The sequence below is a fragment of the Myotis davidii genome, unplaced genomic scaffold (assembly GCF_000327345.1).
Source record: "Myotis davidii unplaced genomic scaffold, ASM32734v1 scaffold677, whole genome shotgun sequence".
NCBI classification, from domain to species: domain Eukaryota; kingdom Metazoa; phylum Chordata; class Mammalia; order Chiroptera; family Vespertilionidae; genus Myotis; species Myotis davidii.
Window position 1 is genome coordinate 518,696 of NW_006288363.1, and position 12,710 is coordinate 531,405.

At 51.0% G+C, this 12,710-nt stretch overlaps 1 protein-coding gene across 1 annotated transcript in view; it reads left to right on the plus strand.

Moving 5' to 3' along the window:
- Nucleotides 1-12,710, plus strand: part of SH3RF3 (SH3 domain containing ring finger 3) — a 284,548-nt gene that overhangs the window by 216,003 nt on the left and 55,835 nt on the right. The window contains exon 7 of the mRNA XM_006760235.2: nucleotides 6,482-6,835. Within this exon, the coding sequence (XP_006760298.1) occupies nucleotides 6,482-6,835 (354 nt within the window). The remainder of the gene's footprint in view (nucleotides 1-6,481; nucleotides 6,836-12,710) is intronic.

The window sequence follows — 12,710 nt, forward strand, 5'->3', positions numbered from 1 at the left end:
GCCTGCCAACTGCCTATTAGACTCAGTCACTGAAAGAGTCTCTGGCAGCACTCAAGTTGTATGAGTTAGGTTCTCAGTGAGTCACTAGGTAGGAGTGAGAGGTATCCTCCAGATCTTTATTTTTTTATCCTGCCAGTACTGGGTCTTAGGCCACTCAGAAAATATCTCAGAATATACCAGTTCTAGCTGCCACCTACTGATGTTTGCACGTCTGTGTGTCAGGGTGAGGCCAGCAGAGCTATCAGGCCCAAACAGACCAAGATTTGGCTGTGTGAAGGGAGGCCTCTGCACTGATTGGACATGCAAGGGGAAAACCTCCTAGAGCAGGGGTGGGGAATGTCTGGTCCTTGGGCTGTATAAAGCCTGCAAAATCATTTGGTCTGGCCCTTCCTGCCAAGGCATTAGGAGTGAATTAATTAATGTTTTTTCCAAATATAGCAGGCTAAGTTTTCTTTTTTAGTTCTCGCCTGAGGAATGAGGATATTTTTTCCACTGATTTTTAGAGAAAGGAAGGGCGGGGGAGAGACAGAGAGAGAAACATCGTGGTGAGAGAGACACATCGATTGATTGCCTCCCACACGCACTCGACCAGCGCGGAGGATGAAGCCTGCAACCCAGGTACATGCCCTTGATCTGAATCAAACCTGGGACCCTTCAGTCTGTGGGCTTGTGCTCTACCAACTGAGCAAAACTGGCTAGGGCAATTTGTACTTTTTTCATTCACCTACCCCAACACTCCACCCATCTGGCAACCATCAATCTGTTCTCTGTATCTGTGAGTCTGTTCCTGTTTTGTTTGTTCAATTATTGTTCTTTAGATTTCACATATAAGTTAAATCATATGGTATTTGTCTTTCTCTGTCTGACTGATTTCATTAGCATGATACCCTGTAGGTCCATCCATGTTGTCCATCCTATGTTCCATTGTGCTATGTACCACCATTATTGATGGGAACTTAGGTTTCTTCCATAGCTTGGCTATTATAAATAATGCTTCAATGAACATGGCATCCCAAGCCTATAGAACCTGAGTCCTTATCTTTGACAAGCTCCCTCAGTAGTCAGTCCACACTGAAGTCCCAGCTCCACGGGAGATGGCCTTGTGCTACTGTCACAGTCCCAGCACCTGGGACAGCCTGGACACGGCTGTGCTCAGGAAAGATCTGGTGCATCTGTAAAAGAACTCGTGGGTTTCCCTCTTCTTCTATTGTGAGTGCTGCTCTCTAGCGGGCCTGTCTCTTGGCTCCTGGATTTCCATGACAAGGGAGACACACTTCCCTCCCCAGATCTCAGTCACAAGCCCCACTGCTCCCTGGTGCAAATGTGTTGAGATTGGACTTCCTGTCTCTGAGCCAGGGTGGAGGAGTCGCTGTGCACATCTATTTCCCAGTTATTTTTCTTGAGAACTGCTGGGAACCTCTCATCCCAGTGTCCTTCCTTTCATGTTGTATCCCATATGTCTGGTTTCCCAGCCGTATTCCTTGTTTAAAAATTCCTTCTACACACATTCAACTTAAAGTCCTCTCAATAAGAACAGGTGTGTCTGGGTGACCGCACTCTGCACAGGGCCTGGCGGCTCTTTCCCAAACCAAGTACCCAAATCTGTGCTGGCCTCAGGCCCCCTCGGGGGGCTCATGGCTCCTATAAGTTGCTGTGGAGAGCCTTCTTTAGTCCACCTGGTCCCCAAGTTCCGGTGCAGCTAGGATGATACAGCCTATTGTAACAGGCCACTTGTAGAACTAGTTAAACAATGGAAGGAAGGAACTCCACAGTCCTCCCTACTTTTCTAGGTGTTTCTATGGTTGGAGGAAAAGAGTGGTTGTATAGGAATATCACAGCTGAGCTAATAAAGTTGGTGAGACAAAATCTTAAAAAGAAGGTCCTGTTAACAGAAGAAACATTCAAACCTATAGAGAATTTTGTGAGTTTATTTGAGCCAAACTGCTGACAACTGCCAGGAGGCAAAATCTCAATTGGTTGAGATAACGCTCCAGAGACTGGCAGTTCTGCACCTTGTTTTATACATTACAATCAAAAGAGGACGTGTATGTGGGTTACATGAAATCCCTTGGTGATAGATTAGGGAGGTGGGAGAAAGCAAAACAGGTGGTGGGGAGGGAGGGAACCTCTGGGAGTGGATGAAAAGTGAAATGATAGACATACTTCTTTTACATAGGTGGGTACGTGTAGTTAATAGTCAATAATGAACATGATAACAATAGCAATGAGGAAATTTAGGGTCTTCATCCAGGTGCATTGGTTGTGGTCTGAGGGGTCCAGAAAAATGGACTTACTTTGACATTCCAAAGGTATGTTATCTTAGATGCAAAAGACAATAGACAGACTTAATTAAGGTAAAGATTGACCTTTGTCAGGGAAGATTCTAGCTTAGAACATGACTATCTTCCATAAACTGCTTTTATTTTAAAAGCTTTCATTTCAGACCTCCTTTGTGGTTACTTTAGGTCTCTGAGTTTGCAAAGCCACCACCCAGGCCTCCCCTGAGCTAGTCCGGTTAGCATGTGGCCCCTTTTCATCCACAGTTGCTAACCACACAGGCAGGATACAGAGTCCCTGACAGGGAAGCCACCTTGGTTGACCATCACTGTCCCATTGCCCAGACGGGACCCCGGCAGAGGGCAGTGTGACTATGAGCTGACCTGCCCCCGGATGTGCTCCCCGGAGTGTGTGGATTGAGCACAGAGCATGAGGGAGCAGGCTCTTGGAGGGGGGTCCCTCCTTTCCAAGAGCCAGTGATGGTCCTCTGATAAATGGACAAGCTCATCAAGACTTTTAAACATTGGGGCTGCCACTTTGTTTCCATTTCGTATGGTCGTTGAAAATGTGTTCTATTTCCATAAAGAACAATCAAAATTGGAGTTACTGGATGCATTGGTTAATCATTGATTTTTGTGTTATGTGTGTGGAGACAAAAGCACAGTCTGTCTGAGTGTGCTGTCTGTGGGGGTTGGAGGTACCCACTTGAGATACAAATCAGGTGACCCCACCTGTGGACAGACAGCAGAGCCCGTTCACTCCCAGGTGAGCATCTTGGCTGAGAGAGGGGAGCACCCTCAGGCAGGAAGCACTTGTCCACATCACCACACTCCACCGCTCCCCAGTCAGCAGCCACTTACAGCACATTCTAGCATTCTGGTTGTGGGGGAAGGAAGAGGAAATCTCCCATGTTTGCTCATTATCTCCTGGGTCCCCTAGGCCCTGGGAAACTGAGCCGCGGTGCCTACACAGCACAGAGAAGAGCCATCTGCACAGTCAGAGTAGGAGGAAATGGGATATTATGGCTGCTCTGAAGAGTCTGATGTAGGATCCACTGGTGGCAGGTCATGGTAGCTGCAGGTGTCCTGCAACGGTGGGTCTATGTGGTGTGGACATGTGCACCCAGAGAGAGGCTTTCAAACCGGGACAGCGTTGGTGGTGCCAGCTGCCAGGCCCAGCCCTGAGCACCATGTCACATGGCTCCTGGAGCTTGTTAGAAAGGTGATGGCAGCTTCCCTGGACAGTGAGCTTTGTCTCCAGAAGCAAGTCCCAGAGCTGAAGTTCTCCCACTGCACCTATCAAAGTCTAGCAAGCCCGGGACTCCAGGCATGATGGTCAATGCCTGGGTAATTTTCTATCATCTATCTATCTGTCTATTATCTATCTATCATCTATCTATTATCTATCTTCAATCTATCATCTTATCTATCTACCTATTGTCTATCTATCTATTTATCTATCATCTATCTATCTATATCTTCAATAAGAAGCTACTTGTCACCAACAACAATTTAGTAAAGAAGACAAAATTGAACAGTTCCTCATCAGTAGGACTTTCCCTGGATGTCCCCTCACCTCTAAGAGCTGCTGATGAAATGTGTGGATTCATCACCTGAAAGCTGAAGTTCTTATTTTCCTATAGTCTGTTGAAAGCACTATAGTCACTGGAAATGTATTAGCCCTCACTTTCAGCACCTATTATGGGCTTTGGATTGTTACGGGGTGGGTGAGAAAGGCACCATGCCCTTGCACCCTGGTTCTCCGTGGAGAAGGAGAGGGCAGTGTGGTTGAGGACGGGCTCAGGCAGTGGCCAGCAGTGCCAGCGGTGGGCAGTGCAGCGCTCCTGGCACTGTGCTCAGCTCCCTATGGCATCGAGTGGGCTAGATGTGCACACACCTGACCTGTAGGTGCCTGGATTTCCTGTTCTTGAAATTGGAATTCCTAATACTTACTCAACAGAGGAACAGTGGAACTCAGTGAGATAGTCCAGGGCCATTGCTTTGGGGAAGAATGGAATTCTGTTATTAATTCTGTATAATAACCTTCCAAGTGGAGACACACAGGGAGTGTTTAGACCAGGGGTGGGCAAACTTTTTGACTCAAGGGCCACAATGGGTTCTTAAACTGGACCGAAGGGTCGGAACAAAAGCATGGATGGAGTGTTTGCGTGAACTAATATATATTCTGATGCCCATAATGAGGGGCATTGTGCCTTCCAGCTTTTCTATTTTGTACTTGGCCCTGCAGTGTGGGTGCAGACCATAGTCCGAGGTCCCCTTTGGAGAGCCCACACAGGGCTGTGGGGGACAGGAGCTGTGGTGTTCTTCAAGCTAGGACTGTTGAGGGAGCAAGCAAATAAAAGACATAAAATAGGGCAAAGCAGCTGAGCTTGTTGGAGGAAACATTTCAAGGTAAACAATCCTGGACTTAGATCACCCGTTTGGGGGCCTGGAGTGAGATTTTCATATCCTCCCTCTGAAAGATGCTGTTTGTAATGAAGATGCTGATGGCCCAAGGGCCCCCAGGGCAGTGGTGTGTATAGGATCTGCCTGGTCTTGCAGAGGGGCTGCATCGGGGCTCCCACTGCTGCAATTCAGTGGAGTTTTGTCTTCTTAAAATCCTTTAACTTATCAAGATGTTAGCAGTGGCCTCCGTACCCTGGTAGTGACCCTGAATGAGAGCCTCCATGGCTCCGGGCTGAGGGAATCTCCCAACCCAGGCCTGAGGCCAGACTCCACTGCCCTTTCTGGCCTGGCCCCATCAGGCTCCAGCCCACATTCCCCCTCAGCTGAGGACATGGGCGTGGCTCCTGCACAGGGTGAAGTTGACAGGTAGGTGCACAGCTGGGGTCCTTGCATTTACCTGCCTGCAAGGGTCTCCTGCCCTTAGGGATTTTCTTGCCGCATTTGCTCTCCCTGCTCCTGCCCAAACCCAGTGCATCATCCCAGACTGCTCCCGTCTGAACCCCGTGCATCATTCCAGACTCTGCAGGCAAGTATGTGCCAGGCCTGCTCCACCAGGGCTCCCATCCCACATCCTTTCTGTCTGGGGAGGAGAAAACAGACCAGTGGCTCAAGTTCCCTCCTATATACCTTTGTGCTTCCCAGGGCAGGTCCCAGGGGCTAGCTGGCATTGACTCTGTTTCTTCAGTTACTTCTGAAAAGAGGGAGAAATAATAGAATTCCACAGACGTTTGTCTAGCATGATTTATTTAACTGCCTGTTCAGACGGGCCCAGCTCATTCTCGCAGTGCGTGTCCTTCCTGGCTACTCCGAACCCATGGGAACCGGCCATCTCTGCTTCAGTCCTGCAGTTGCTGCAAGTTCCCACTCTAGCATGAACAGAGGTAGAGACTAGTGCAGCCTCAGGGAAAGCAGCTCTGTTGTACACCTTGGATGAAAAGCTTGCTCCAGGTGGAAGAGCCAGGGGCACACTCTGGCTCCTAGACGATGAACTGACCCTTCATCTAATCAAGGCCCCGCTGGACCCCAACAGGAGAGGGCTCCTCTCTCCCAGAGCCCCTCCAGCCTCAGGCACTGCCTGCCTGTGGGGCCTGAAGCCCTGGGGCCCAAGTACGCAGGCTGTCAGGGACTGGAACCCATCCTGCCTTCCTTGATAAGCTCCACGGGGATCAAACTCCCTGTAAAGGCCCCACGGGTGGGAGAGCAAGGAAGGAGTTGTGCCCCGAGCCCTTGCAGATTTGCTGGAAAGAATGCAGTTTTAAACCCTCATGAACCAGGTCAGGTCAGCTCGGAGTCAGGCTCCTATTCACCAGCCACACTTTCCTGCCACCTGCAGCCACCACTGGTTAGAAAGTGCCTTCTGGTCACATGCCTTGAATTCTCCTGCCAGGGTGACCAGATTTGCAAGGCAGGCCAAGAACCTGTTGCCATGGTGACTGGCAGATAATGGCTAGGTGTTCCTTGTTGCTCTCTCTCTGGTCCCTCAGAAATGGGCAGCCCAGGAACAGGGGGCTCCATTGGGGCAGATGTGGTAGATACTTTTCAATAAACTCCTCAGATGGCACTCCAGCCTTCGCTGTGTGTTTGGCTGCACCTCTCATACCTGATGCCCTGTTAGAAAGATCTGGTCAGTCTGAGCACAGTGTCCATTTCTAACTGTGAGTGCAGGTTGGGTGAGCTCGGAAAGCTGGGTGTGGCGTGTGATCCTTATTTAACGAAGCCCCTCTCCCTCTCTCACTTAGCTCAACGACTCAGCCAAGCAGCTTATTGCAATGGACAAGTTCTGCCCAGCTGCTGTGTCTGACTGCCATGCCTCGTTGCCCTCTGACCCCGGCACGGTGGCCAGTGTGGCCCCAGGTCTCACTTTAAGCAGCACAGGGGCAGTCAGTGCCTTTCAGCAACGTGTGGACGGCAAGAAGAATGCCAAGAAACGCCACTCCTTCACCGCGGTCAGCCTGACACACAGGTCCTCACAGGCTGCCAGCCACAGGCATTCCGTGGAAATCAGTGCTCCAGTGCTGATCAGCTCCAGCGACCCCCGGGCCACGGCCAGGATCCAGGACCTGGCGCATGTGTCCTGCAGTGCTCCCACCCAGGTAACATCCTCGGGGCATGGACAGGGAGGCACTGCACACCCTTCCTGGGACTGGGGCTCCATCCTCAGATCGGAGCTCAGCATCCGTCCCCTGAACTAGCATGGAGGAAGTCAAGGCAGCACCCTTCTCGCTGCCTATTCTCAAGACCTCTGATGGGTGTGTCTCCCTGTCACTACCAGGGCAGATATGTGATTGGCATAGCCTTTGAATAACATTATCCTGTCTCAGTTTGCACTCAGTCGATCTGATGGTGTTATGGATGATGTCCTGGTTTAGTGTTGGATGTTTTTAGCATCTCTTTAACACTTGCCAACTCCTTTCGCTTTCAACAAAGAGTGGAACGGCCAGACCTCAGAACCGGATTGAGCACATTGTTTAGTACTTATATCATTACTAGAGGCCCAATGCACAAATTTGTGCAAGAGTAGGCCTTCCTTCCCCTGGCTCTGGGCACCAGCTTCCTCTGGCACCCAGGACCTGGGCTTCCCTCCAGCCCCGGCTTCATCCAAATGATGTCCAGAATGATGTCCAGTCTAATTAGCATATTACCCTTTTATTATTATAGATTCTTACAGATGCCTTCTATTTCTAGGCATGGCATCAGCTCTACTTCCACGAGTAAGATAAAGGAGCAGGGGGAGAATAAGAGAAAGGGAGGCCTTATTTTCAATTAACTACCCAGGGCTGCCAGGATGTCTGGTCCACAGCTCACCACCCTCAGTGTTCCCTGGGAGTTCTAAAAACGAGCAAGCAGGCCCATGGGTGCTAGCGGTCCAATGGCTCTGTAGTCTAGCTCTGCAGTCTGGCTCTACTTAGACAACCCCCAGAGCAGGAGGAAACAGATTTTTAAAAATATGTTCCCACTTTGTTCCATTAGAATTAAGTGCTGTATTAGCTCATTTTAGAGGTGACTGGAACCTTGAGACCCATTTCCTGTCCTTTTGACTTCAGGTGAAAGTTATGGCCAGGCTCCGAATTTTAATGAAGGTCATTACAAAGGGCAAGAGGTCAAGCAAAGCAGTTTTCACCGGTCCCAATTTATTTCAGTTGTTGGGAGAAATAAGGGGTGAGCTGAGCGGCCGGGAGTTAGGATGAACTTCCCCGTGCTATTTCCCACAGCCCAGGCATGCTGTCCATGGTCGGGCTGCCCCAGAGACTAGCCCCTGGTTCTGCCACTGCTCCCATGCTGCTTTTCTGGTTAGGGGTTGCTTTATTGGTCTTGTGCATCACACTGGGCTGCCCATCCCCTGGCCGACCTAGAGGACATACCCAGGGCTACTAGAGCATGCCGAACACCAGGTCCTGCTGTGGCCACCGCCTCATGGACCCTCCTCCCCACCAGGCTGGATTTGCCCTGAAAGAGGGACCTAGTCCCGGAGTTCTGCACTTGGGAGTCAGAAGTGGGCTCTGTGGTCACCAATCTGGAAAATCCAGACTCTGCAGGCCTGCCTTCCTCAGCAAACAGGCCTCCAAGTGCCAGGCTGGCATGATGAAGATAGGCTCCAGGCCAGCATAGCAGGAACCCCCCGGGCTCCTCTGTGCCCAGGGGCATGGGTGATTTTGGCCCCTGTGAGATGACAAGGCTCACCTCGAACTCAGACCAGCCCTGTCTGCTCCTGTGCAGCACACCCAAGGCTTCCTGGCAACAAGGGGCAGAGGTTTTGTGAGACCTGGGTTGTGGGTTCCAGCAAGTTCTCTTCTGGAGTGCAGGGGTGGCTGGTGCAGGGTGGGCCACGCCTGTGTGCGCTCCCAGCCAGACTGGTGTGCGAGGCCTGGGGAAATGAGTCTCCCTAAAAACCCTATGTGCCTGCAACCATAGATCAGAATGGTTGCCCAACACAAGATGGTCCTGCTGCCCTTTAACTGACTTCATTCTGAAGCCCTGTGGAGGAACATGAACCATATAAAAAGCAAATGCACCCATCCTCACAGCCACACACACACAGCAGCAGTGTGGCTGAGCCGAGCCCCTGAGCCACATGGACAAGAGAGCCCTTAGGTAGCTGAGATACAGATCCTCAATATCACTGATTCTTCTAGCTCTCTTTTGTGTTCCTTTAAAATAGAAAGGCAGTGCTGGGATTGTGGTTTCTATAGAAATGGCCCTAAAATGCAGTAGCTGTGACAGAATGCTCAGGGTCCTAGCAGCAGGTAGCGTGCCTCTGGGACACCTCAGGCCTATGTGTGCTCCCTCCCTGTCTGGGCTTCTCCAGGCACAGGTCACCCTAGGGAAAACTGGAAGCTTTCATTCTTTTCATTCACCCAGAGGAAATGGAAGCAGATGGTGTGAGTGACAGCTTGCTCTGACAGCTCCCGCGGGCTTGTTCATCCGGCCCTGCCCCTGGCTCCAGGCTGGAGTGGTGGCGAGAGGCCACCTAACCTTCCTTTGCTGTAAAATGTTCAGGGCTGGCCTCTGGCCAGGGGAGTGGAAAGTGCCTGCCAGCTCCTGCAGAGAGCAGCGGGCACTCTGTGAAGCCTGGTCTGGGACCTGGCACAGGGCAGTGGCGGGCAGAGGCCCCTGCTCACTAGCTGTGTCACCTAGGAGAGTTGCCTGGTCGCTTCTGGAGTCTCGGTGTACTCGTGTGCTAAGTGGAGCTGGTGCAGAGCCTCCTGGCTGGTTTGTTGTCAGACACAGGTGGCCTCTCCTCAGGGTGAGGTCAGTGCTATAGGTGGTGGTTCTTTCTGCTCCTCGGAGGGTCAGGGAATGAATCATGAGCCCCCAGGTGTCAGCTGTGACACCCAGGGCACCTCGTCTATCCAGTCATGGCTGTCTGCTCCCAGAGCCTCTCTCTGCTGTGGTGTCAGCTGAGGTCTGGAAGGCTGGTGGTGGGTAAGGGTGGGTGGTGCCCAGCCTGCTCGCAGCCACAGCTCCTGTCACAGTCCTTTTCTAACCTATAGATATTTTACTACCTAATAGATTCACCTGGAGCGGTACCTCAAGTTCAATATGTCAGAGAATAGCTACTGTCCTATTTCCTCAAACCTGCTTCCCCTTCTTTATTCCATCTTCTCACAAATTCCTGAACCTAAGATCCTGCAAGTTCCAAACCCTATTCTCCCAGGCACCTCTGCCATCTAATCAGGGCCTGGGCTCTAACGCCAAAGCTCTTCTCCCATTAGAATTGTCAGGATGAAGGAGGTCATGTGCTGTGACAAGCGATCCCAGACCCTTGGACAGGTGAACATCTGACTAAAACTGCTCCCACATCCAGTTTTAAAAATCCAATTATTTGTTTATAACTGCCATTGGATCAAATTAGGAAATGATTACTTACATTTTAGAATAGTTCTCCCATAAACCAAATAAGAAACCAACCAGGTGACTAAAGTCATCACCAAACTGCCTGAGGAACCTTAAGGGGTGCATGTAGGTCTGGAACACCCTATATCTGTCAGTGTGAGCCAGGTTATGCTGTGATAACAAGCAGCCACAAACCCTCAGAGGCTTACTTCTCACTTAGACTGCATGCCTATCATGGGCAGCTGAGGGCCTGCCTGCTCCACATTGCCCTCTCCCTGGACATCAGCACACCTTCAGGCCAAGTCTGTCCTACTCCCTCTTTGGTAAATCAAGTTTTCTTGGAACACAGATGCACCTGCTCACTTATACATTGTCTGTAGCTGTTTTTCAGGCCACAGCAGAGGTGCTGCTTAGTTGTGACAGATCATATTCCCCACAGAGCCTAAAATATTATATTTATTGTCTGGCCCTGTACAGAGGATGCATGCTGACCTCAGGTGGCAGTGAGGGGTGAGAAATGTGGCAGCCAGTGTAATGGCTCCTAAAGACTTCTGCATGCAGGTGACCCGTGTCACTCCAGCTCACCTTTCAGTCACCACAGCAAGTCCTCCAGCAGGTGCCCTGATGAGAACCCGGATGTTGGTGAACAGCCCCCTGTAGCACCATTCCCCGCAAAGCCTCTGTGTCTGTGTAAGTTTTCACTGCTTCACACAGAGGCCGGGAAACTGTCTGCAGACAGTGACTGCAGAAGAACCAACACTTGCAGAGTGAAGCTCACATTTCTGTGCCAACTGCCCTTGGCCTGCCAGGGCCGCGAGTGCAGGCTCTGTGGGATTGAGCACCCACATTTGGGAAAGGCTCCCCAGCCAGCCAGGCCAGGAACAGGCTCTGTCACCAGCCCTGTGAATTCCTCAGCTTCAGAGCCCAATGGCTTACAAATCAGGACCAGGAAAGTGCCCTGTGAAATCAGTGGGAGGGAAAGTGTTTGAGATTCAACAGGGAAAATATCAAGAGAAATTTTCTCCATGTCTTCACTGTGTCTGAGAAGTCAGTGAGGAGAGCTGTGCATGCGAGCTCCCAGGATGTGGTTAGGATGCTCCCCCTGCTGCTGGGGAGCCTTTCCAGTGTGGGGGGGCGCAGGTGTCTGCCTCAGTGCAGCAGTCTGCGGGCCGGGCCTGGTGGGCCCCAGGACACACCGGTCCTGTCCACAGGAGGTGGTGCTGGGGACTGCCGAGGGACAGGCACAGGCTGCTCTCACCTGCCCTGCAGCCCGCAGACTGCTGCTTGGTCCAGAGCCCACGCTTAGTCTTAGCACTTTGAGAATGTTGCAAATTTAATTCCATGTCTTATAAGGAGAAAGAAACAAACAAGTGACTGTGGGATGAATAAAAACATCTCATCCTGAAGACCTTGTGCAGGAGACTTTTCTTCAAGCAGATCTGGGAATTGCTGTGCCCCTGTGACTTATGGGCTATGCCTGAGTGAGGGCAGGGGACGCTGTGGCTGCCTGTGGCCTGGCTTTACTATGGTCGCTGCCAGGCTTTTTGTTCATGATGTTCAGTGTCAACTGTGTTTCTTTTGCTGCTATGACAAGGCAGGAACCACATCCACAGGTGTCTGCCATCCCTGGCAGATAAGAGAAGGGTGCATCAGGAAGGTCCCTGGCACCTCCTTGGCACCTGGGGAGCGCGGGGCATTCTGGTGTGCACATGCTGGTCCAGGAATGCAGGTGAGCTGCTGGTCCTCCCACCCCGAACCCTGACTATCCTCTGAAGTCTGGTGAGCCCTTTGTTAAGGGAGCAGCCTGTGGCGAACACAAAGAGAAGCTTGTCATGGACCCTGCCTTAGGACTCACCTGGACCACCAGCAGAGGGCATCGCTCCATGCCATAGAGCATAGAAAGTGGGAAGCACTAAATAGGTCAGCACAAGGAGAAGCCATGGCAGTTCAGAGCTAGGAGGAAACGAAGAAGAGAGGCAAGAGTGGGCCCCAAGGATCTGCGGGGCCAGCTCCCTGGTCCCCTACATCTCCTTAAAGGCTCTGTTCCTTAGGCGCTGTATTTCTGGATGGAGAGTGATGTGGAAGTTCAGAGCCTCGCCTGGGTCTCCTTTGGTCTCATCCCTCCCTCTCCTTTCAGGCCAGGCCCAGCCCCTTCCCAGAGCATACCTTGCCTCCTCTCTCCCAGCTGAGCCCTGTGCAGCCCCTTCCCCACCCCCAGGCAGCATCTGCAAGGGTTCCAGGTCAGGGATTTCTGGCAGCCTTCTCAAACTCATCTTCTCTCCCTCCTCTCTCATGAGCTCCCACACCCAGGCTGGTGTGTACACAGTGCGTGTTGTGTGTGTGTGTGTGTGTGTGTGTGTGTGTGTGTGTGTAACATTTTTTAAATGTCAAAAAAACTTTTTTTTCAATTACAGTTGACATACAATATTATATTAGTTTTAGGTATACAGCAGAATGGTTAGACACGTATAACTTACAAAATGATTTCCCCTAGAAGTCTAGTACCCATTTCATGCCATACATAGTTATTACAGTATTATTTGACTATATTCCCTATGCTGTATTTACATCACTGTAACTATTTTGTATCTACCAATTTGTACTTCTTAATACTTTTCTCTTTTTCACCCCTCT